Genomic DNA, 26,909 nt, shown 5'->3' with positions numbered 1-26,909 from the left:
TTCAAAGCCGTATATCAAAAACAAGAAAGCATTTCACAAGATTAAAAGTAAAGCCATCTGATAACAAGATCAACAATGATATGTGGCGTTCAATGAACGCAACCCCCACACGTCCCAGCAACAATGACCAGTGGCCAGGAGGACCCAAAAAAGAACAGGACATGGCACAAGGAAGAGCACGGACAGGATTATCACTTAATAATAAATGAAATGAAATAATAGTGGCCGATAAGGAAATCAAATATAATTGATTGACTAATAGGCCAAAAAGTAAAAGGGCACATGGGAAAGGAGACGGGGCAAAATGAAAAAAATGGTGGCAAAAGGGTAATAACTAACCGTAGACGAGAAAACAACAAGGGACACAAACAGATGTGTCACCAGAACAGTATGAAACAACAAAGACATACATCTGAGGGACACAGAGGGGCACGGCCTTTGAAGCATAGGTACTGAGTCCCCCCATGTGTATTTCAAACAGTTGTTATGGTTGTAATAGGTGAAATAAGTAAAACACCGAAATGATCATGTAGAAACATATAAAGAAAACACAATGACCATAACAAAAGTACATAATATCTTAAGAAAGACAGAGCCACAATGAAATCACCAACAATGGCCCAACGAAACAAGATAGAAGACGAACATTAAGGCAATTCGTCCGGACTGGCTTTAAGAACTGTCAATCATAGAGTTTCCCACTTGGTCCGTTAGATGTCATCAAAATAGGAAAGCATAGCGTCCAACTTTAAAAGGGTTGAAAATTTACCATGTGGTATGTCTTAAAATAGGAGGGTCATAACCTCTTTAAATAAAACGTTTAATAATTTTAGTAAAGTCAACAGAAAAATTGCAATCACCCAAATTCTTTCAAAGTAAATAGCATCCCGATAAAAATCAGTCTGGCTTATCCCTTGTCGCAGACGTGTTTTTAAACCATAATCAAATCAAGGTTACGATTGTGAAATTTTGTAAAATATTTACGTTATTTATAATAACGTTAGCCCTGTTTGTGTAATGAGCAACAACTAAATAAAACGAATTCTTGAAATTTTAGCACATCATTTTTGGATATTATTACTGTCAAAAACAATTCTATTCACCCGAAAATCTATGATAAGAGAGATGACGTTTTTATTTTTGTATAGTAATATCCACATTTAGATGGCGACGTACCGCATGCAATATCTTACGGGTTTATGTATCTCAGTTAATAAAATTCGCTAGAGCTTGTAGCAACGTACAGCAATTTAACTAGCGAAATATTGTCATTGCTAGCAAAATTCTCAAACAGGGCTATTATCATCCAAATCAACGTTTATTTAGAGTTTCATATTAATGCGACAAATAATTATGACCTTGTATGAAATGCCTATGAACTTTTCGATCACCCCTTTTACTTGTATAATGACTGTTTTTTTATTTAAAGCTAGATATTTTTTCATCTTTAGATCAGAAAATAATAAACAACCTGGCGGTTCCTCCATTGTCACAACAATAACATCTTCGTCTTCTACACTATATGCAATTTGCAAAACTTTTATTCCTGTTTTTGCTTCTAAGAAATTGTAAATACTGTCCTTTGAAGTTGTCAAAGCGATTCCCTTTACCAAAACCTTTGTATCGTAATAAGGTGGTGATTTATAAATACGTGTTTTGATAGTTTGTCCCTCGACTTCGTGACTTCTTCCAGCAACACACTCAGCAACTTATGTACATAATGGTATTAAATATACATGGTCAATGGTGTTTATTGTTAACATTAATCATAAATTTGTTGAGAACAATAATTAAGGACACGAATTTAGGTGCGTGTGATTTATATAAACTTTTTTCTTTTTTATAACAGTTGAATAAAGAAGTTTTTATTGATGTGTTTGCTAATGCTACTGGGATATTATCTTTTGGTGTATATGTGTTTTTCAATTATAATGACGCATACATGTAATTTGCGATATGGAAGTTTCTTAACACCTTTTTCGCAGAAAGATGTGCGAGAAATGTGATAACTAAAAGAATCGTTTTTAATATGAAAATATAAACTCATCTTTTCCTACCTTTTCTGTCGGTAAACTGAATATAAACTACGTCTTCATCTTCTTGATCAGCTTCAATCGCTGCAATAGTTCCGCCACCAGAGGCTAATTTATTTTCGAAATAATACTGAAGTGTTTCTCTTGTCACACTTTTAATTCCAGATACCCTTATCATGTTTGAAGTGACTTCATCCTCTCCGTGTTTATTGGCACGAACTAATGACACTTGTATTCCCTTCCAATTGTGTGTGTGGTCCTTCAGTAAAACTCTCCCAGCAACTTGTATTAAACAATAAGAGATTCACTTTGTTAAATTACTAATTTTTACAAAGGAACATGACATATTTATAATTTTCAAAGTTTATCCCTGTATGGTATTTATAAGTGACGATTTGAAGAACACATATTAAGATTGAAATTTTCTGACCGATATAAATATTTAACTCTATGAATTAAAAGATGCCAATTTGATATGTGTTCAAAGTCAAATTGCAAAAAAAAATTGAAATACGCAATATGGAGAAAAAATTGCGAGTAAAAGTAAGGATCGTGACAAGTTTGCCTTTTTGAGAAACTGGTATTTTCATATGTAAACAATTTAAGAAATCTTCATAAAGTTAATTTCAAATATATACATTTATGTCTTAAATTCAAATATTGGAACATTCGCATACATTCCTAAATCATTTTTCTTTTCCCTATGAACTTTATTAAAGGACAATAACATACAAGTGACTGATAAGTTTTAACCACTACTTGTACCAAAATATATAGAGGATATTTGTTTGTTTGGTTTTTCTTTTTATTTTACGCTTAAAACAATTTTTTAATGAAATTTCCTCAATATTAACTTTGATATTAAACTCTGCTTACCCCAATGGTAGCCTCATTTTTAGTAGACTTTCTCATAAATACAATCAAAGTTAAATGGCGATGATATTATTTATCTTATTGCTTATTTTAATAATAAGAACAACAATTCTAGAAGAAGAAAAAGTCACACCATCCGACATAATTTCCATTATATTATAACTGTGAATTTATATTAGACCAGGCTTTGAGAAATATCAGCGGCCGCCATTTTTAAAAGTTGTGTATTTCACTGGAGGAAAATAATTGTGTTTGATTCAGAAAGACATCATTTAGATTTGTAAGTCATACATATTTTTTAAGAAAGAACACTTATTTGAAGATTGTTACAGACAAAACTATAATTATTGACTAAGGTGTAACATTCAAAAAGCGGCTAGGAATTAGGAAAACATGCAAGTGTTGAAAGGCTGTCTTACGAACGCTGGGTTGTTTACTTAATCTTCGGGAGTCTGGCTGCAATTGCTTTTCAAGTTTTCATATTGAATTAGGCATTTTTTGTTCCTAGGATACTAAAATATGCCAAAATGTCACCAAGAATAGTTTTGCATGTGGAACGAATTACATTTTTCAGACTTAAAAAATGAAACAAAAAAGTTTAGAGACGATGTTTGGTGACTGGTAATTTATATAAATTGAAGTAAGTTTCTTTTTTCTTTTTATTACGTTTAAAATTTTAAGTTATTTATCAATTTCAGCTTGACTTTTCTCTATACAATCCTGACAATGTCAGAACTGTCAGCAAAAATAAAATTGTGTGAAATTATTTTTTGATAGTTTTCACTGTGAAATCATAATTTTCACGAATAAATCAGTTATCCACTCAAAAACATAAAATAAATAAATGAATATTATTATTATTATTATTATTATTATTATTATTATTATTATAATGATAAAGTAATTGTATTTTCTGCACCTTTCTCGCTTTCAAATGTAAAGTATGCCTTGTTTGAATTTGGTTCGGCATGATATTCAACAATTTTCCCTCCACTTGACTTATGACTGTTCTTGAAGTACAGATATAATGTGTCAATGTAGTCTTCAATGTTTGGAATGCCTGTGACTTCTATTGAACATAAACTGCTGCATTGTTCCACATAAGATTTAATTTCAATCTCTTTTCCTTTTATCCTTATTGGCTTCCTCTTCATTATAAGGGAAACAGCTGAAATAATCAAATACATTGATCTATTATATCGTTTTATCATACTGAACGTTTGTGACGTCACTTTTCATTGGATAATCAGGACGTTTATATAGTTTTATTTACACGACTGCTGCCAAGTTTCTAAGAAATCTCACTTTTTCCTAAAAATAGGAAGTTTGTTGTATCACAAATTCGTTACAAGTATTCCTGACAGGATATATGACCGAAAGTAAACGGTTTTTGCAATATTACCCTCGCCTAAAGTTTTTTTAAAGTTTTGATTTATTTGCTCTCATTTTGGTTGCAGACGTAAGTAACTGTTTTTTGGAGTATTGCCTACATATAACATTTGCTCCGTTACAAAGGCGATACATACCTAGTGTACATCATGGATGCATAGATCTTTGAGTCTTAAGTTTTATTGCAAAATAGCATTAATAGTTTTAGTGATGAAGCGGGAGAAGATTTCTTGATAAACATTTGTTTACCACTCACACCTGACCAGACCGTAGAATAACTCAATGTACCATAAAATAACTGCAAATGACAAACACCGTGGTGCACGGTAATTGAAACTTTAAGTAAGGCTTGCTATCAAATTGCTGTTAAACGTGAGAACAGTGCAGAAACGGCGCACATTGCAGAATTTTACGTTCCAGAGAATAATATGATTCCTGCCCCCATTTGGACCCATTTCAAGTTTTGTAACGGATCCTCTGGCACTTTTATTTTAATAGCGTTTACTTCGATTCACTACAACGATTTCTGCCGTAGCATTTTCTTAAACTCTGACCGGGCATTCACAGCAAAATGGTTTATCATGAATGTCTGTCCCGTCTCAAAATGCATTTCGTTTTCTTCCTGGAAGTCGTAACAGTTATTGGCTCGGCTGTCAAAAATAAGGAGTTAGCATATCCAAAATTACCGGGTAAGCAAAGATAAAAAGCTCCTAAATTTCCGGTAGCAATAAACATAGATTATTTTTTGTTTGCCCCTCAACAAGTATTATCTTTCTAGGTCAAGAACCTTATTTGAACAACCAATATTCGATCTGTTAAGTAGTTTTAAGCCAATGATAAGTGGAAGGGGGAAAATTATGCTCTAAATCTATTATAGCTTTGGATGCATCTATCATCATTCATTCATTTTAGGGTTGGTACATTTTCATCAAGTCTTGATCTTTCTTAGAAAAACAATTATAAAAATGATATAACCCAGTCGGGTCATTCCAAGGATATTTTAACCTAAATTCAAACAGCAGGGTAAACACCACTAAAGATTTTGTTCAAGATATGTCATTTCTACAAAAAAAAGAAAATTTCATATCATTCTATTAAACGATTTTCAACAGGTTTTTTTTTCAAAATTTTAAAAACTTACACTAAATAATGTAACATATGCGCAGCACAGTGCATTGGTATGGCTACAGTTAATGTGTTCAAAAAGGCAGTCCGAGGTGTCACTTTTTAGTATACTAACTTAAGTGCAAAATGATAAATGCTCCAACCATCACAACCATTTTGCCTTCACCACTTTATAATATTACAATATGGAAACTTGATCTGTTCTAAAATCATCACTTGAAAAACAAAACATCATCTAAATAGTTATTTAAGATACGCTAATATACCTAAGACTTTGGTAAATGGTTAAACTCTGTAGCCAAGACTTTGTAAAAATATTAACTTGCTTGGAAAAAAAATTATCACCATTTAAAACAATTGACTATTTTGATACAGTTAAAGTTGGACAATTACACGGTTTCACTTAAAACAGCTTCTTATTGTTTTTCTCATAACATCAAGTATGGCATTTCTGCAGGAGTTGAAGTTTAAATACAACATGTGGCTTTATGCAATTTATTCATAAATGACACCAGAGCTGAATAATTTAGAATGTGTTTGAATTTAGGTTGCATTTGAAATATGTTATTCCGGGATGAAAAAAAATTGTGCAGGACTCAAATGGTGGTATCCTGTCTGACGCTTCCTTTTTATACATATCTCAAGACCGTCTGCACCATGTCAAACCGAAGTAGAATTAAGCGATAGTTAAACTTCTTGCTCTGCATCCTAGTCATTACGGTCTGTCATGCTTGTTTTTCTTGAACCAATTTATCCATCATTTTCTCTACATAATTCTTAACAGTAATTGGCTTTTTTGCCGTGATAAATGTGTAAAAGAAGCATTAATGTTATATAACTTTGCGTTTCTATTTTATAACCTATCTAATTTCATAATCTACCATAATTTGTAAATATTTAAGAAGTGAAATTACAAATTATATTTAACAGAACTGATTTATACCTGTGAAGTGCGTTGTGTTTATCTACACCTGAATTATGATAACAAACAAATGAAGTATGACAACAGCGGTACAAAAGTCCTTTTGCTTTGAAAATGTGTATACTTCACAGTGTCAAAAATAGAATATAGCTTTATCAGTTCCGTACAGTCATTAGGTATGTATTAAATAATCACCTTCGGGATTATCAAACTCTATAATTGCAGACGATTCTTTGGAATCCAATATAACGCTTACAACACTGAAGTCAATTTCCATATCTTGTTGTTCAAAAAGCATCTGTAAGTACAGTTCTGTAATATCATCTGGTAGTTTGGAAACAAGCATTCTTTTAGTCTCTTCAGAAGTAACATTGTCTTCCATAAACAGAGAAACGCTCAAAGTATGTCCGTCAAATACATGATCTGTTTTGGCAGCAACCCGTTTAGCAGCTTCAATCAAAACGATAAAAATATGTGATACTAATGTGAACCTACATATAAACAAGAGGACCCAGAGTGCCCTGGATCGCTCATCTGGGCAAAGTGGAGCCCCTTTACACCTCATAAAAAATAGCAAAAATTTAAACATTGCGAAAGATACCGGATTACAGTACATATAATGAAAATCAATGATCCCTGGGGAGGGGTCAATTTTGACCCTAGGGGTTTTATTCAACAAACACGGTAAACATACACTTTAAATGTTTCAAGCCAAATATCGAAGCCCAACTTGGATTTTGATAAGAAGATTTTTTAGGTTTTACTATATACATTTTAGGAAAACCAATGACCCCTAGGGCGGGGCCAATTTTGACCCTAGGGCTTTTATTCGAACAAACTTGGTAGACATCTACTTAAAGATATTTCATGCCAAATATCTAAGCTCTAGTTTTTTTACTTTTTTACAAGAAGATTTTTTTAAGTTCTTAATGGAATTTAATTCTTTGTTTGGTAGAGCTTTAAGCAAGGAACATCCCTGCAAAGATTCAGAAAATTTAGCCATGTGGCTTAAGAGGAGAAATTGTTTAAAACTTCGTTGACGCACACACAGACGAACGCACGGACGATGGACGGATATTGCGTCATAACAAAAGCTCAACGTCAGGACATTGTCCTCAGGTGAGCTAATTATTACCCATTTATTTTTACAGATGTATGAAATATCATATAACTACACTCTTTACATTGACCTTTGATAATTTACTTAGTTAAATGCAAAAAAGCTTATTAATATCTTGTTTAAGCGCAAAAAAAAACAAATGCTTGATAGGATAAAAAGATTTTCTGAATCAAATCATAAACCATTACATTAAAATGAAAACAAAAATTATTTGATCTCATTATCTCTTAAAGTCTTTTAGTAAAAATGACAAACCTTCTTCATTGTGGTAAGTGAAAAACGCTACATTTTTATTTTGATCTACCCATCTATCAACAATCTGTGCATTGCCTTTTGACCTCTTGCCTTTTAAGTACATTTCAAGAAGTTCAAGTTGTTCATCAATTCCTGGCAACCCAGAAACTGCTATTGTACACGAATAAACTGTCCTTGGTATGAATCGTTCAACGGATACTTCAACACCTTTCATACAAAGTGTGCGTCTTTCACACAAAAGTTTTGCAACTGAAATTAAGGCACATGTTTTAGTGAAGTTGTTCAGAATTATTCTCTTTCTTTTTTTTTCAGAAAAAAATACAATGTAGTTCCATTTAAAGAGAAACTGTAACGACATTTGTTTGAACATATTTACCAAATACTTTATATTTATGTTATACCTTTAGGATTGTCTAATGCAATAACTGCAAAATCATCTCCAGGCTGAAGTAACACATTTACAACATTGAATTCTGCAATTTCTTCTGCAATATCCAGATCCTCGAGGAATAGCTTCAGGTAAGTTTCTGTCACTTGTTTTGGTACATTTTGGAGTTTTATTTCAGTAAAGATCTCCATTTGTTCTTGTTCATTTGAAGTATCTTTTCTTATCGTATCTGTACATAAACGCACTTCCAACTTTTGTTTTCCCAATCTGTGTTGCCCCTTTTTGACTACGTTTTTTGCAACTACAATTTAAATATAAAGATCAGGAAGCGAGCTTTTACGTACGCTTTAAATGGCTGTGAAGGAATGGTCAGCTGCACACTGCATATCTTGAGAACAACCGAATGAAATGCTTCGTAGACGAATGTCTGTAAAGATCAGCGCAGTTTTTGAAATCTGGGACACAAAGTAATTATAAAAAGTTATTTTGTGTCCCAGTTGAAATTAAAGGAGAAACGTTACGACACGAAAAGTACTAGTAGTACTTATTTTAAACTGTAACAGGGCGGGTTCTCTTTAGTCAATATTGTTATGTGCCAGGAATGCGATATTATTTGTCTTATTTATATCTAGACAGTGTTGCTCGTAATGTTTTATCACAATGTTTGAACATTTATTTATTATATCCCGATTAATAGATATATTAAAACTTTTAATAAGCAAATGAACAAATGATAAGACATCAAATTTGAGCATAAACGTAGTATAAAAGCATGAAAGGCATCAAACCCGTTACAAAATCTAACCAGAATAAAACAGCTCCCGTGGGACCTCGCTTTATTATATAAAAGGCGACTACTTAAGTTTTTGAAACAAGAATGATGTCCGCATAGCACTATCCAAGTCATCACAGTAGAAAAATACAAAGCTTTCAAAGATAAATTTCTTCAAAACGAATTTGTTTCTTAGTTTCTAAAATTAAACGAATAGAAAGATTTAAAAATTTAGATTTCATTTAAAGAAAATGTAAATAACAATGTTGTGCAACACAGCCAGAAATTTAAAATTTGTCATGAAGTATAAAGCTTGTGAATGAAAATTTTTTTTTATGTATTTGTATCTTTATTGACGGCTCGCAAAAAAATCGTGTCATTCCGCTGTAAATCATGCGCCTTATTCAAAAACATTTGAATCTTCCCCTTTCAGTATTAGAAAAACCACTTCCGAGGTGAAGTTTATATGTGAGAGACTAGATATAATACCAACACAATATTGTGAAAATGTCATTTTATTTTAAATGACGAAAATAAAATATGCATATGAAAATAGTTATCAAATGAACAGTTTCAAATAATGTAGGCTCCACACATAGGTGGGTAACATAAAACCGCCAAAAGCAACAGGTGTCCCTCAAAATACTAATCTTAATCTTTTTCCAGGGGGCGACTCAAACACATTTATCTACGTTAAATATCCTATAATACTCGGCTGCTACGCTGCCGAATAATAAAACTCTTGCTTTTAGATGCAATGTTTACATTAACATAATTTATAAAGTTTATGATTATATTTATTATTCAGATCTCTTGAAAAAGCTCTATTTGTCAAAAATATCTATTAAGATTACGCATTATAATGATAACTTAAAACAAATTCAAAGAATTGTTTGTTTCAAGATACACCGACACTGTAAAGGTCATATGGCAACTTTCTGACAGGGTTAAAATTTTATTGGTTTATTGTTGACATTTTTAACCACTCAGCAAATGTTAACTCTGGCACCGTTGTTAAAGTTTATGACAGTGAAATAAAATGTAAAAATAAATTTGAATCAAAACTTATACCGTCTTCTTCTTCGTAGGTGAAAAATGCTGTATTTGTTTTCTTTTCTACCCAGCTGTCAATAATTTTGGAGTTTCCTCCCGATTTTCTGTTTTTGAAATAAAGCTCCAGTTTATCCATGTACTGTTGAATATTCTCTGGTCCTTGTACAGATATTGTGCACATTTTAATCGGTTTCCATTTCTCAATTATCAATTCGGTACCTTTTATGTTTAAAGGCTTTTTGTCCATAACTATTTCTACCGCTTAAATAAGGGTAAATGAATTCTTAAAAATACATTTCAGTAAACATTTTGAGTCATTAAAAACCGCAAGACTTTCAGCAAAAAAATAATATACAAGCAATTCAGTGGATAATTTAATTACTATTACTTTTATTTATTATTTAATGGTATAAACTCTAATTAGCAATTTTCTAAAACGGTTCAATGTGATTAAAATAAATTTCATATTATATTACTATTAGAATATTGAGAACATATGTAGACAATAGAGAAACAAATTGTATATGTCAAAGTAAATTGTAAATGGTATAACAGCACATATGGTTTCACATGTACCAGTTTGATGACTTTATCATGATACGACATAGAATCATGTCGTTGAAAAGCAATTTTATTTAATGATCTACATAAACTTGACTTTTGAAAATGATGTACCTTTTAAAGATGAAAATTCAATAGTAGCTCTTCTACTTTCAACACAAAGTGATAACTCTTTCACTTCTATGTCATCATCTAAGTTTTCAAAGAAATAGATCAAGTCCTCCTTGTCAATTTCTGTTGGGATCCCTATGACATTTATTGTGTTCAGAGACTTATCTGATGATGGATGTACACTTTGTATGTCAACTTTATTCATTTCTCTCAAGTAAACGTCAAGTGGGTGTTTTTTAAACGCATGACTTTTGCGTAGAACTCTTCTTGCCACTGTTTAAAATGTTAACCATAGTTTTTTTATTCATGAAGTAATTTTAATGTAACTAACCCACCCGAGATGCTTTCAATATTTTGGAAAGTATTTTACATTATCACAACGAATAAGATGTTATTTAAGTAGCTTAAGTAATACTTAAAACATTTCAAATGTATATTTGTTTGACATACTGACCTGAGACGTTTTATTGTTCATTGACTATCGGTAATTATCCGACTCCGAGGTAAATCATACGGATTTAAAATATAGCATAATGGTATACATGGTTTAGACGTGTAGGTTTGAACCCTAATGAAACATTTTTTATGTTTCCTTTTTATTATTTTTTTGAAAACTTCACAAATATGTTTTTGTTCATGCAAATCACCTAGTGCACGGCTTTATATAATGAAAATATGAAACATTACATATTCTTAAATTCTGAAAATAAAAGACATAAGAAGCAAAGCAAATATGCTGCATATAAATTTTAAAGAAGAGGGCCATGGTGACCCTAATATCGCTCACCTAATTGTTAAGGCTCTGAATCAATATTGTTAGCAATTAATCAAAGGCAGATATAACACCATAAGATTAAGCTGATATCATAACATTCATATCTGCTCCTGAAATAGTGCAAATATTTAAAAGGTTTTACTATATAATGCTTTTATTTTTCCTGTGACCTTTTTTTATCTCAAATGACCCATATTCAAAACTGAATTAGAAATCATACAAGTAACCTTTGTGACCAATTTCCATGATATTTTGGCTTAAAATTTATCATCTTAAGTGATAGCAAATTATTTCCATTTTTGGTCTGTGTGAAGTCGATATTGACCATATATAACCCATGTTCAAAGCTGAGCTAAGAATCATCAAAACAACCTTTCTGACAAATTTTCAGAATATTTCGGATGAAAATATTACCTTTCGAATGAAAACAATATATTTATATAATTTGGGTTGTGTGACCTGGTTTATTACCACAGATGACCCATATTCAAACATGGTCTAGAAACTATCTTAACAGCCTTTCTGACTAATTTCCAGGATGTTTGAAACTAAACAGTATCCTTTACAGTGTAAGCAAGGTTCCCCATATTTGGGCTGTAGGACCTAGTTTTTGACTACAGATAAACTATATTTGAATTTCAGCTAGAAATACAAACGACCTATCTGACCAATTTTGGGATATTTGGACCAAAACAGTAGCCATAAAAGTGTAAACGATGTTTTAATATTTGGGCTGTTAGACCTGCTTTTTGACACAAGATGACCCATATTCAAACTTTAGCTAAAAATCATCGAAATAACATTTTTGACCAATATTTGGACCAAACAATAGCCTCTAGAGTGTTAGCTGGGTGTTTCCATTTTTGGTCAGTGTGACTTAGTTTTCAAACCCAGATGACACATGTTCGAAACTGTCCTAGAAATAATCAAAACAGCCTTTCTGGCCAGGATATTTTAACTGAAACAGTAGTCCCTAAAATGTTTTTTTGCAAATTGGAAACATACGGCCCCCACCATCTGAAAACCGCCGGCTTCCAAAATATTTATTCAAAATTTTGAAACTAGAAGTAAATTTTGAACATTTTTGTTGGAGGACATATAAATGATATCACTTACCAAATATCAAAGCTATATATAAAGCTAAATATAAAGTATATTCTTTACGTACATAATGAAAATCAATGAATCATTGGCAGGGCCTATTTTGACCATAGGACAGTAATTTGCTCAATTTTCGTAGAGATTTATTACACAATGCGTCATGCCTCTAGCCTTATTTAATTCAGAGAAAATAATTTTTAAGTTTTTACTACATACATATTAGGAAAATCAATGTCCGCTGGGCACGGCCAATTTTGATCCATGACCTATAATTTGTACTTTTTTTGAAGAAATTCGTAAGATGATACTACACATAAAATATCTAAGCTCTAGGCCTTGACTCAGAGGTGATTTTTAAAGATTTCATTTTAAAAATCTATTTTTTGACATTTTGACCCAGATGTTCAATAGAGGAGAACCATTTGAATCATTTTAGTAGAGCTTCATGCTAGGAACATGACACGCAAATTTCATCAAATATGGCCCAGTGGTTTCTGAGAAATCGTTTGTAAAGAAAGTTGACGACGGACGCACTGACGGACGACGGAGGATTGACGCTGTCACAAAAGCTCAGCTTGAGCACTTGTTCTCAGGTGAGCTAAAATAGTAATAGAAATCTGAAACGAATTGTGAATCCAAGCTGGCAACTTTGGGATTGCAATTCCATCTTATCTGTCACGAGGATATCAGGCCGTTATTATGTATATATAATTATCATAGGTTTATTGTAATAAATTACTTAAATTTACGAAAAACTTCCCGAAACTTAAATCAGTCTCTGATCAATATTTCCAAACAATACATCTTAGATTTTAAATAGACACTTGATTGATCAATTATAAATACCTTCTTCGGAGACATAAGTGAAACAAACTAATCCAGGACGTATGGAGCAATCAATAATTTCACCACCACCTGAAAACCGCTGGCTTCCAAAATATTTTTTCAACATTTTGAAGTTTGTGTCTGAGATGATATGTGTTGGCCCATGAACTTCTATTACATTCCATACTGGCTTGCACACTTTTTCAGGTAGATAGGCTTGTATTTCTATTTCATAATCTTCCATTCTTAACGACGGTTCATTCAGTACCTTTTTGGCAGCTTTTACAATTAAAAAATAAGCTGAATATGAAAAAACATAACTCTTCGCTTGAGATATATTGCTTTTAAACAGAAGTTGAAAACTTTTAATAACAAAACCTAATTGTAGAATATTAAGAACCATAATCAAAGCGTAAAAATACGTAAAAACAAGAATGCCCCCTATCATATCTTGTTAAAAACACAAAATGTTAGAATAGATATTGCAATAAAGGTACATATCTTCTATTCATATAAGTTAAATATATGTACTTCGATCTATATTGTTGTCCATGAATAATTTTAATTGAATTAAGTGATTTATTAATCGGAAACAGTTTTCACATTCAATGTATGTCATTATAATCCTGACCTTAAGGCACCGGTGCCCAAAATAATAAGGGTTTCTACTTAATCAGGGTTGTCATCCTATGGAAGATGAAGGCTATTAGTCAAATAATTTTTCAATTTATTGATCGGAAATGGTTCTCCAATTGATTGTCAATGTGACCAAGAACAATATCAAACGATAGAGGTCTTCTACTTACAATGCCAATTATAGAAGAATACATTAATAAGGATGATCATCCTTTAAAGTTTGAAATTTATGGGTGAAATTGTTCTCTAGGTATTATGTGGAAATAAACTGATCTGCCAACTGACAATTGCCAATTATATTAAACCTCATTTTCTTTTAAAAGAACATGATAAAACATTGATACAAAAATAATTCACAAACATTTATTTCATATTTACATAATTAGCATGTCTAAATCGACACAAGAGGCATGTCTTTCTATGTTACAGACCCGTTCTTTGCTCAGTTTGTAAGGTCGTTGACTTCAAAGTACGTGCCCTTCACCAATGTGGGTTCCATTTCAGCCAGGGACTTTGACTCACGTTCATGTGAAAAAGCTATCCGGGTAGTATACGGAAGGTCGGTGGACCTACTCAGGTACCCGTTCGTGCATGAAAGGGCACCTTAAATCATTCTCAAACAGAAAAGCCAAAAAGTTTTTTTCCGTGTCAGTGTGCTTAAACCCCAACGAAACGAACAAACAAAATCGTAATAATACACTTAAGAGAACAAAAAAGGCAAATCAAAGTTACTTACATTTACATACGACCTTGCAAATAAGTAAGGGAAATATTATAAGTAAAACAAAAATACTAAAATGAATCAAAAAATTACCTTTTTTGTCTTTGAACTCGACAATAGCAGACGTATGATCGTCATTAAATGTTACCAATACTACCTCTAAACCTTCGCCAAATATTTCTTCATCGTCAAAATAGAGTTCTATATACTGGGCGTCAATCGATTCTGGAAGATTTGATAAAACTATTGAAGTCTGCTCAAGCTCACTTTCAACGATTTTGTCTGTTGGTGGGTTGTACAAGTTTACTGTCAATTCATTACCACTTAAACAATGGCTTTCTTTTTCAACAACTCTTTTTGCAACTGAAAACAAGTAATGAACATAATCAATTCAGACATGGTTTGAAGATATCTAGCTTTTTATATAAAACTAAAAAAAAATGAATGCATGTAGAGTCGCATATGCACACAATGATTGAACAATTTACATGTATACGTTTCTGTTACTTTTGTGTCATAAATATTATTTTAATTTAAAATAAAGACATTTTCTACTCAAAGCATTTCTTCTTATACGTATTAATTCTTATTTTTACCTTCTTCAGCTTCGAATTGAATTAAAACCTTCTTTGACTCAAACTTTATTTCAGAAATCTTTCCTCCGTCAGAATGTCTAGGATTTTTGAAGTACATCGTTAAAAGTGATTTGTTTCTTTCGGAAATGATACTGGAATTTGGTGGTCCTATGACCTCAATGGTGCGCAAAGAAACGGATGTTGGCTCTTTAGTTAATACATTTGTATAATCTTCAACCGACACCATTGTATCGTCCATATCTAGTGGCGCCATTTCCTTGATTTTCTCTAAATCTATAGAAAATTCTTAGTTAAATGTAAAAGCTCAACAATCCCTGACTGACTATTTATTCAAACAAAAGCGTGCCGAGGACAGAAAATGTAGCTGGCATATGGGTTACAAAAAAATATCAAAACTGACCAAAAATAGATTAAATTTATGATTGAAGAAGCATTTTAAAACATTATTGACCATATCGTGTATGGATTGCTATTCAATAAACCGTCATCTGTAATAAAAAATTATGAAATCGACAACGATACCACTTCTATTATCTCGACTCTTTGTCTGGTATTTCGTCAGAAATAGGGGTTAAGCATATGATCTCAGTGTAATAAATACTTGCTTTAAATGTGTAAATGATAAAAAAAATCAGGAGGTACGAATTTCCCCTATAATGTGTTTTTCTTGTTAGATTGTATCTAAAATGCTAGTTATACTTGATTTCTTAACGCAGTTAATGTCCGATGACACATATCATGATTAAACCTAATTTAATTCAGTTGTGGATCTGACAACGATTCATTTCGTCTTTAGACTATCTCTATCATCTAAATTAAAATTATGTTCACTTTTGCCAAACATCATTAAAGTAAGAGAAAAGGAAAATAATAATACTGTTAATGAATAAGGTTTAATATAACATTTGTTTAGTATTTTTCTTGTACTTTGACATTCAAAATATAAAAAAAATCTATAAGATGATAACAAATCTCAATATTAACTTTTTATTTATGTATTTATGTCTAACATATGGATTTATGTGCTACTTAAATAGTTTATCGTTGTCAAATTATTTCCAAACAATTTATCAAAATTCAAAATTCAAACACATGCATTTTGTAGAAATTTGGTTTGGTTTGTTTTCTTAAATGATGCGGAGACCTATTGTAATTTGTCTAAGCTTAATGAGTATGTCATGAATGACGGGAACACGCTTTCCTGGAGAAGTAATCAAATAAGCTATTTAAGGAATTGCATATCCACGAAAATCAAACAGCAAATATTTCTTTACTACCTGCTACAACTGCCAAGATAGTTATTGTGTTGAATGCCCTTTATACTTTATACTATCGGTTGACCTTAATGTCATCGTGATATATAAAAAGAGATGTGCAAACTCCACATATTTCTTATTTTTTCTACAACATAAGTTATTGTATTTCTACTGCAATCTTTATTAAATATTTCATTCGACTAACACAGATCAAAATAATAAACGATATTCAAAATTTATCTTACCTTCCTCGCTTTCGAGATAAATAACAGCTGATGTTTCATTTGTTTCCAGAGAAACTTTACGAACATTACAACCTCCAAACATTTCATCGTCATCGAAATACAAATCTAAGTATTGTTGATTTGTATCTGGTGGCAGGCCTCGTATTCTTAATTTGTATTGTGGTTCATCTGTGTCTGAGTCTGAGACGTCTAAATAAATATATTATTTGAAATTTAAAAAAACACCCTAAATTAATTATATAGTCCGCCCAAGATAATGTAATAGAGTTTTGGTTTAAACGTTTTACTGAACTATTTTTACAGAGAGCTATCTGGAACATGCTGTGCGTTGGAAAAAAAACCCTGACAACATGAGCGCATTACCACAAATCCCCGAAAAGTGAGCATATAGTCGCCGCTTTTTCCGTCCGCCCGGTTGTCCGTCCGTCTTTCTGCTTTTCTTGTCTGGGACATAACTTTGTAACAACAAGAGGTATCAACATAAAACTTTGTAGGTACATAGATCTCATTTGGTAGATGTGCAGTGCATAAAAACTGTTACTCTGCCTTGCCTAAGTTTGGAGTTATTGTCCTTTGTTTGTTTTTATGACTTTTTGAACTTCGTTCGAGAGATAACTCTAAAACTATAAGAATAATCAACATGAACCTTTGTAGGTAGATAGATCTCATAAGGTTAAAGTGCAGTAAAAAGAACCATAACTCTGTCTTGTCTTATTTTAGAGTTATTGCCCTTTGTTCATTTTACTTTGAATTTTATCCAGGACATAGTTATTGCCTTTTGTTTAAATTTACATTTGAACTTTGTCCGGGACATAACACTATAAGAGATATGAACAAGAAACTGTGTAGATTGATATCATTGGGTATATGAGCAGTGCAAAGAACAGTAACTCTGTCTTGCCTAAGTTTGGAATTATTGAACTTTGAACTTTGTCCGGGACATAACTCTGAACCACAAGAGTTATACTTTTCTGTGACCAAAACCTTTTCGGGGAGCATCACTCGATTCAACCGGTTCTTGTTTAGGGAGTTTCTGTGACCAGTTACCGATTTAGTTATCGATACTCATTAAGCCGCCATTGTGTACATTAATGCGGATTTATATAATTTATTAGCCATATTCTTAGTGTATAAATTTAGAAAAAGGATCTCTTGGAACAGAATTATAATTTAGTCAGAAAAAAATATTCTCTAAGGCCTTATTTTGAAATAGAAATTTAAAAAAGAAATAACTTTAATAATTGGAAACGTTTTAGCGCAATCTCGTTTAAAATCATAATATGTGAGCTGTTAACTGGAAAAATACTCTCAGAAAACCCGTTTCTGCCTCCAACCTGTAAAAGACTGACTGAAATATCGCGTTGCATGATAGACCGCCTGGTTTGGTTGTTTGTTTTTTAATGTGTATGTGATAATTTATGTAATTGTCAGATGCTTTGATTAAAAAATAAATTGCAATTTTCTACTGACATACTTAAAAATTCTTAAAATATAGTATGTAAAATTATCAGCTTTATTTTCATGCTTTTAAAATATAAATATGCATATTCTTAGACTATAAAAATATCGAGTATTTTTCCAGATATTATTTACTCAATGCTTTATATAGTTTCTTCTTATAATAAAATCAATTTTAACAGAGATACATTTTCAGAATGACTGTTGTCAATATTCGTTTACTAAAACTACATTTTTTCAGTAAAAAACCTTTTTACTTCTCAACAACAGCATACATTCATTAATTTTTAATATTGTTAAAATATCAATCTACTTATAATACTTATAACTTTTCAATATAGCTATATTATTCTCCAATGATGATACATTACTAACTTAATGAAAAGAGATCTAAAACTAATTTTGAATTCGTTTAAAAACTTTCTTAGTTGTCTTTATTCCTAAGGTTTATCACACATTAGTGGAGAAACTGTGAAAATGATGGTTAGAACACATGTTAAGGATTTCACTGTTTACTGCCGTTTAGTTCCAATGATGTTTGTTTAAAAAAGTTACGACATGTTTTAAACCGAATGGGTATTTCATAGCAAATTTAAAGATTTTGGCATATTTGGATATCACAAAACAGTTTTGGATACAGTTAGTTATATATCAAGGACAAATGTGTAATCAAGAGCATGTCTGATATTTTTCTGTTAATACACATCTCGAACATTTTACAAAAATAATTTTAAGGCTGTATTTTATATTTTTGATTACAGGGTAAAACATTCAAAACGAAGTGTAGCTTCAGTTAAGCTTTAACTCCAAAAAAGTACGCGCCAGTTATAAAACCGAACAAGGTTTGATTTTTTTTTCAAAACTTTTTGACATTCTAAAGTCACTCTTCTAATAAAACTGTCTATCCTCTGTTGTCATTTTCATCCATTCCAATGTAAAACTTTTTTTAGTTTTAAATATTTTTTCAGTATTCGTGTCAAACACACATAGATGCCACCAATCACTTTTATGTAATTATATCTTTTGTACTTTCTAATTTTTTCAATCTTTACACCCGACAACAATTTTCATCTCTTGTATAAAATTTATGGACAAATGGTTCTGCAAAACTCAAACTATAAAGAAATCAGTTTGTATCTATTGTATCTATTTTTTTTGCTTCTTCTTTCGTTGAAAGTTCATTTGTACATAAAGTTTGGTTGAATTAAGTCATTGTTTAGTTATATCAACAGTAAAGATTGTCTTAATTTAAAGTGTCTTTTTGTACGCTTTTCGATAAATGTTGTCATGTTGTATGAAAGTGATTTTTTAATTGTTTAAAGGACAAACATAACCGAACGGGTTGTAAAATTTGTTCTTCTCGCGATGTGGACAACACTGTGTATATCTATATAATATGTCAAATAAGAAATTCATATTGTTTAATTCTTTAATCCTGCATTCATTCAATATCAAAATTGAAATTGTGTTAAAATGTGGTGATAACAGCAGATGGAAAAAAAATAATATATTGAACTTGATCCTTGGGGAGTGGGGGCGGTATATATATATATATATAATCCAGGTTTTTCTTTAAATATCTCACTCCTAACTTTACTTTTTAACCTGAAACATATTTTCTATATTCAGTTACAGTGACCTTGACTTTGTTAGGGATTCTGTTTTCCCTATTTCATTGTCATATCAGAGTTATTTGTGCCTTGTTGACGCCGTTAAAAGTCGCCTCGAACATAAAATCAAAGATGATATATTTCTTAGCATTGAAGGTTCAGCCCGACATTACTGTTGTATGTACATGTATGTGGTTTTTTAGTTCTATTATATTTGACATTTTTTCATCTTGGATGGTTGCAGTATTCAAACCTAAATTCTGTATAATAACCCTTAGGGTATGTTGCACGCTTTTTAAATGTGTCTTTTGACGTCTTGATTGTGATATACAGGCTTAATTACCTCAGACCCCCTTCCAAAATTATTTTTTTAGTTCCGCCTATTGTTTTCTCGTTTAGGACACGCGTATTTTTCAATTGAGGACCATGTGCCGCTTTTCATGGAATAACGCTAACGTGTCAAAATGAAGGTTCCATGACGACCACCGTATGAACGCATCTGCGGGTGTTTCTGGATTCAAAGTAACATTTCCGTGTTTAAAGGATGAATTCTGCTTAAGCCGGTGCTAGCGTGCGTGGGCGGTAAATGCACTTTCCAGTAACGGCCATGAAAAAACTCAGTCAAACCGAGCCTTCAACATCTACAATTTTGTCGTTTTGGGCGTTCTTTAGGGATTCTGATTTTCTCTCTTCGACTTTGATCCTATGGGGCTCAAAATCAAACCAAAATGAAGATTTCAAATAGAAAAACAACAAAAAATTCTAATTCCTAAGTCAGAACAGGACACTATATGAACTTTATAAAATCCGCTAAGTCGATTTAACGTAGCTTAATCCACTTTAACTATACAGCGTTTTAATTATAACACGAACTTGTAGTGGCGACACTCTTTGGTTAAAGGCAGAATATGTCTTTGATCACTGGCTAACAGCAACACACTTTCTTAAAAATTTCTACGCGGGAATCTATAAGTCTTACTACCAGTAAAATATCCGTAAGCTACTTATACTAAAGAAACTCGATAATCCTTTAGATACATACGAACTGATGTGTAGGAAATTTTTAAATCTACTGCTGAATATTTCCGAAAATACTTATAACCATAATTTCAGAAGTTTTGTACCAGTTTATCTGTTTAATGTTTTTTTGTTGTTTTTTTTTTTTTTTTTTTTTGGGGGGGGGGGGGTTCATTTAGAAAGTATTTGGCTAATTTTAATCAGAATTACCAAAGTGAAACCCAATTGACAGCTTTATTTTGAATAAATTATAATATAAAAAATAATAGATTTAACCACAAACAATGGCATGTGCTCTTTTGTTAACAAATATGCTGTGGTGAAATTCTGATTGTATCTGCTATTCTGATAATTAGAATTAGGCAGGTCAGAGATCTATGCATACCGTTAAAACTTAGAGAAATACTTCTCTACTAATAGCATCATATAAAAATAAAAACGTCTTTGAAGATCCAGTTGATTCAATTGTTCAAACGTAAATTGCCTAAGTTCAAAAAGACATTAAAGGGAGAAAAATGCGAAACTGATTACTACAACATAGGGGAAACCCGAATTTGGTCTCTAACATTTGCATATCACTTCATTTCAGGATAACACGTTCTCAAATCATCTGTAGGCATAAGATTGTTTAGTCACATGTATACTCTCTTTGCTAAATATACGTACTTTAATTAATTTTAAAAATCGATTTAATGTTTTAATACATTATCTCGCTTTCATTAATCTAACACATAAATCGTTTTTAAATATAAGATGTTCATTTTATGTTACATTTACTTTGAACGGCATATCAGCCGGCGTCACCATGCATTTGTACTTTGAATTGATTATTCATATGTAACATTTTGAAAACTAACCTGCTTTCGTTGCAACACTTAAACCATCATGGTGACTTTCAAATTCATTCAAACCGAGGTCTTCATGCTAAAATTGATTAAACAGAAACGCAAATATAATTAACATTATTTCATTATGTATCTAAATATCTACATTCATTAAGTATCAAAAAACCTGAATATCGCTAAAGGCTAATCCTATGGATGCTTAACGCCCCTGCACATTTGTCAAAGTATGTAGTGTAAGTTAATAAAAGCTGTAAGAGAAGAAGGCTGTAAGAGCAGAAGTGTTAAAATCTTTTTTACGGTGTCCTTATGTGCCATTTATTATGTCGTCCGTCGCGTTTAAGGGGCGTCGCACGACAATGCGAAGTGACATAGCGACAATGCGATACGACGCTCGACAATGCGAAGCGACGCTCGACATTTTCAAACGAAATATCGGGATGTCGTTTAGTAATATTATGTTAAAAAAGTGTGACATTTAAAAAATGTCCTTTCGCGTTGTCGAGTGTCGCTTCGTATTGTCGAGCGTCACTTCGCGTTGTCACATTGTCACTTCGCATTGTCGTATTGTCGCTTTGCGTTGTTGCATTGTCGCTTCGCATTGTTGTATTGTCGCTTCGCGTTGCTGAGTGTCGGTGTGAGCAGAAATACAGTAAATGACACGCGACAATGCGATATGACGCTTCACAATGTGATACGACACTTGACAACACAAAGCGATATTTTATAAAATGTCGCGATCAGTTTCTGACTTTTACACTGCGACACCCAACAATGCGAAGAGACACACGACAATACAAAGCGACACTCAACAAAGCGAAGCGATACTCGACAATGCGAAGCGACACTCGACAATGCGAAGCGACATTTTGACTTTAGACTATAATATCGTATGGAATTGTCTTGCGTCTACCGGTGACAGATCAAAATTTAATACCACACCGGCAAGCGGTGCGATGTTAATTTGTTATAACAAGCGGCATGTCATCGTCAGAAGGTTATTTATTTTCCTTTCTGTATCATCTTGAATTGCACCGCTTGCCGGTGTGGTATTAAATTTTGACCTGTCACCGGTAGACGCAAGACAATACGATAAGATATTAGTCAAAATGTCGCTTCGCATTGTCGAGTGTCGCTTCGCATTGTCGAGTATCGCTTCGCATTGTCGAGTGTCACTTCGTATTGTCATGTGTCACTTGGCACTGTCGGGTGTCACAGTGTAAAAGTCAGAAAAAGATCACGACATTTTATAAAATATCGCTTCGTGTTGTCAAGTGTCGTATCGCATTGTCAAGCGTCGTATCGCATTGTCACATGTCAAGGTCTGTATTTCTGCTCACCCAGAAACTCAACAATGCGACAACGAAAAGTGACAATGGGACAACGCTATAAGTGACAATGCGACAACGCGAAGTGACATTTTTTAAATGTCGCCCTTTTTTAACATAATATTATTAAACGACATCGCGATATTTCGTTTGACAATGTCGAGCGCCGCTTCGCGTTGTCGAGTGTCGCTTCAAATTGTCGAGCGTCATATCGCATTGTCGTTATGTCATTTTGCATTGTTGTGCGTCGACCCTTAAATGCGCTGGACGACATAATAAATGGCACGATAAGGACACCGTAATTTTTGCACCAATGACGGGGACTCCCGTAATCCTTAACTCCACCCAAAGTTAGATGACAGCCCAAGGTATCTACCCAAATATGAGAGATTTCAATAAATAAATAAATAAATAAATAAATAAATAAAGGTTGCGTGTGCAAAATTTGTAAAAACATTGTCAGTCTGGTACCTTGAGCTTGAAGTGACCAGTTCTCCTTCACCCAAAGTTATAGTACGACCCAAAATATTTTCCTTCTGAATAAGAAAGAGCCAACCAGGCTGTATCAGCAAAAGTATAGAAATCAATTTTACAACCAATGACCTAGACCTTTAACTGTCGGACCTGTGCAGTTACTTCACAAAGAATATAGGATCATCAAAGTATCTTCATGCTAAATATGAGAATCAGCAAATAAATAAAAGCTGTATGAGCAAAAGTGTAAAAATCTATTTTAAGAATCAGTTATTTTGATCTTAACCAAAAGAACCAAAGTTAAAAGACTATACGAGGTTTGTTCCTACCTAATTCTACAGACATCGGTCAATGGATTTAAGTTAAACATATTAACCAAAAAGTGTAACAAGCATTATTAAGTTTGATAAAGGAAGATAAAACTTCAAACAAAGTAGCATTGTATACTCAATTGCAAATGAAAGTGTGCACTAGATTACAGGGAAAATCTATATATTTTTTCAAGCATATTGTTCTATAAAAATGTAAAAATGTTTTGACTATAAAATGAGTTACATTAAATTGAAATTTGATCATTCAGTCTCAAGTATATGCGGATTAACTTTAGTTCTATACAGTCTGGAATTCTTTCGTTGACACATTTACGAGATGGGATTAACAATCACGTAATTGCACAAAAAAGGGTAATAAATTACAGTAAGTTACAACTTTTATTTACCTCTCTCACAAAGGCGATATTCTGAAAATTAATCAATTGTCATCACATATCAAACCATTGTGTGGTCAGTATATTTCTGCAAATTTTGATACCAAATTTGACAATATTTGGTCATGGAAATATACAGAATTTCCAAGTTACCAAATGCACACCTTTTTAAGCAACTGAGTATACATCTAAAACAGCACACCTTTCTACCAATGTGTGATGTGGAAATAAAATTATTTTTATACATTTCAAGTTATTTCCTGGGAAAAGCATTATTATGTATCATAAGGGGGGATAAATCAAACACTAAGTTATGAAAAGTTATTGTCAGTTTAGAAGTTGTACTCCGGACAAGCATTATTAAAAATACATAAAGGGAGATTATCATCACGCATATGTTATTGAACAGCCAATGGTGTGTATCGAGTGAACAGCTGGGTCAATATTTTGAAATATACAGTAAATTCAGCTTCATTTAACAAGAAACATTGAGCATAATGTCACTTTAAGTATTTTAAAGAGACATAATTCAAACACTTATGATTATTTGACAGTGTACTTTCACTTTCCTGTGTAGTTTCAATGAGATGAGATACCAGTGATGGTTTATAAGTTAAACACCGAACAAGCATTTAACTTAAGGTAGATAATTTTTTAAAAGCATTATAGAGTTATGATTCTTAGACACTGCACTTCCTCTGATTGGTTTCTATCACTGTGTGAAGTTTAAATGAAATTATTTAAATACTTTTCAAGTTATTCTCCGTGTGACGGTATGACGGACAAGACTGTGACTATATCCTCTCACCTTCCAAGAGCATTACTACAATTCTGTAAATCGAGATGAGTTTAAATTAAAGTAATTAATTTAGCTATTTACCGATTCAATAAGCCATCCTTCCGGTAGTGAAGAATCCGTTGCCCTTTCAAAGCTGATGTTTTTAAATTCCCCTTCATGCTCTTCGTTCACTAAATCGTCAACAGCTATAAATGTGAAGAAGATGCTAAAAAAATTTGCATTATTTTAAGAAAGAAGCTTAAACTCTTTATATTATTATATTTACTTAGTACAAATTGTACAATCCCATAACTCATTGATATTGTATGTAACAGCAGGTGTCAAGTGCTGTGTGGCAGCTGTAAAAAGTTGCCCCGTACTTCACTTCAGTGTTGTTATATTTTTCTGGTCCTTCGGGATCATTGATGTCAGCACTATTAAGTGTTGAGAATTGAGTACTGCTCAAGCCGGTGCTAATGGGCGTGAGGGGTGTTGCACATATTCATTATCCCTCATGTACAGACTCGATCAAAGCGAGTCTGCAGTTCTCTTGTTATTTTGTTGTGATTAATGCATCCGAGGGATCACTTTGTATCCAGATTTTGATAGGAGATTGAATAATATTACTTTTGGGGTTAAGACAGATAGCTCCATGTCCAAATCAAATTCTTACGGCTATTATTGGATACAGGGTACAAAATAGCAAAATACATAAACCCGGTTTCTGCTTATAATTAACAATAAGATTGGCTAAAGAAGTAATAATGGGCCACCGAGTATCATTATTTAATTGGAGTAGTGTAGTTTAAATTACATAGAATTTATAGGGAAATTACTACAATGTATTACTTTTTTGTTCTTTACTTAAATTTAGTGTCAAACTTTATTTGTCATTCAATGAAACGCTGTTTTTCTTAAAAATTATGTTAATTTTCATAGAAGTACAAAAGTCGATACTATATCGAATTCCGTCCATAGTCGCATTCTATTTTTCATAGTACCTCATAGAACCGCGTAGTGACGTAATTAAGTGAATAATAATGAGGCCAAATAAAGCTTGACAGTAAGTATGTTAGTATTCATCCGTAGCTGTTCTACAGAAATTAGAAACATTCTCCTATTGCTATCGCTCCCGTCGAATTTTCTTATTTCTGTAGAACAGCAAGGGTGAACACTAACATATACTTAATGGGTTGTTTTTGGTGTTTTTTTTCGTTCATGTCAATCAGACATCGCCGATCGACAGGCATGATTTTGGCGTTTCGGGGTGTCAATCAATGTCGCGTGACGAAAGAGGGCGGAGACATGTAAAGAATGTGCAAAAATAATCTAAAACACTAAGCTTAAATACTTAAATTTACTTAAATTTGTCGCGCGGAGGAAATAGGACACCATACAGAATGGATTATTGTTTACATCAGTGCTCGACTTGTCAGTTAAAAATGACATTATTCTTTCTCATTTATGAATGAGTTGAAATACTTAGGATGACGTTATTAAGCTGCTTACGAATTGGCGTAATATTTTCATAATTTATAAATTTTATGAACTTATATGGAATAAACCTGTGGCGTTAGTGTATGTAAGATATTATTTTAGCATTGTATGAAAAGAAAACATTGTAACAACGGAAAATATCAGTAAAACTGTGTTATTTTTGTTGTTTTAAAAGATTTGTAAACTATCGAGGGAGAAAAATTAACAGACGCATATACATGTAGTTACTAACCAGTGTTTATGTATTAGCTATAGAATACATACGAGGACTTTACCCATTAGGCGACAGCAAGGGACAATCATAGGAAATTAATCGAGGCGGAACGTCGAGATTAATTTCCATGATTGACACTTGTTGTAGCCCCTTGCGCTGATACCGAGTGTTTATTCTCGCATGGTTTGGAACTTTTTCTTTGTTCTTAGTTAGCCCATTACTCAGTTC

The 26,909-nt window shown here is 32.5% G+C and overlaps 1 protein-coding gene across 1 annotated transcript in view; it reads right to left on the bottom strand.

Moving 5' to 3' along the window:
* LOC132760596 (protein mono-ADP-ribosyltransferase PARP14-like) overlaps positions 1-26,909 on the bottom strand; it is a 92,172-nt gene that overhangs the window by 51,290 nt on the left and 13,973 nt on the right. The window contains exons 2-15 of the mRNA XM_060752604.1: positions 25,073-25,176; positions 21,700-21,766; positions 16,758-16,946; positions 15,257-15,529; positions 14,754-15,023; positions 13,325-13,582; positions 10,606-10,875; positions 9,949-10,191; positions 8,119-8,406; positions 7,718-7,966; positions 6,538-6,792; positions 3,826-4,074; positions 2,058-2,315; positions 1,472-1,708 (exon numbers count right to left, since the gene is read on the bottom strand). Of these exons, the coding sequence (XP_060608587.1) occupies positions 1,472-1,708; positions 2,058-2,315; positions 3,826-4,074; positions 6,538-6,792; positions 7,718-7,966; positions 8,119-8,406; positions 9,949-10,191; positions 10,606-10,875; positions 13,325-13,582; positions 14,754-15,023; positions 15,257-15,529; positions 16,758-16,946; positions 21,700-21,766; positions 25,073-25,176 (3,210 nt within the window). The remainder of the gene's footprint in view (positions 1-1,471; positions 1,709-2,057; positions 2,316-3,825; positions 4,075-6,537; positions 6,793-7,717; positions 7,967-8,118; positions 8,407-9,948; positions 10,192-10,605; positions 10,876-13,324; positions 13,583-14,753; positions 15,024-15,256; positions 15,530-16,757; positions 16,947-21,699; positions 21,767-25,072; positions 25,177-26,909) is intronic.

Source organism: Ruditapes philippinarum, unplaced genomic scaffold, assembly GCF_026571515.1.
Source record: "Ruditapes philippinarum isolate M1 unplaced genomic scaffold, ASM2657151v2 ctg1341_1_1_1_1, whole genome shotgun sequence".
NCBI classification, from domain to species: domain Eukaryota; kingdom Metazoa; phylum Mollusca; class Bivalvia; order Venerida; family Veneridae; genus Ruditapes; species Ruditapes philippinarum.
Note: the sequence above shows the minus strand (reverse complement) of the source record. Positions and strands in the feature narration are given on the sequence as shown.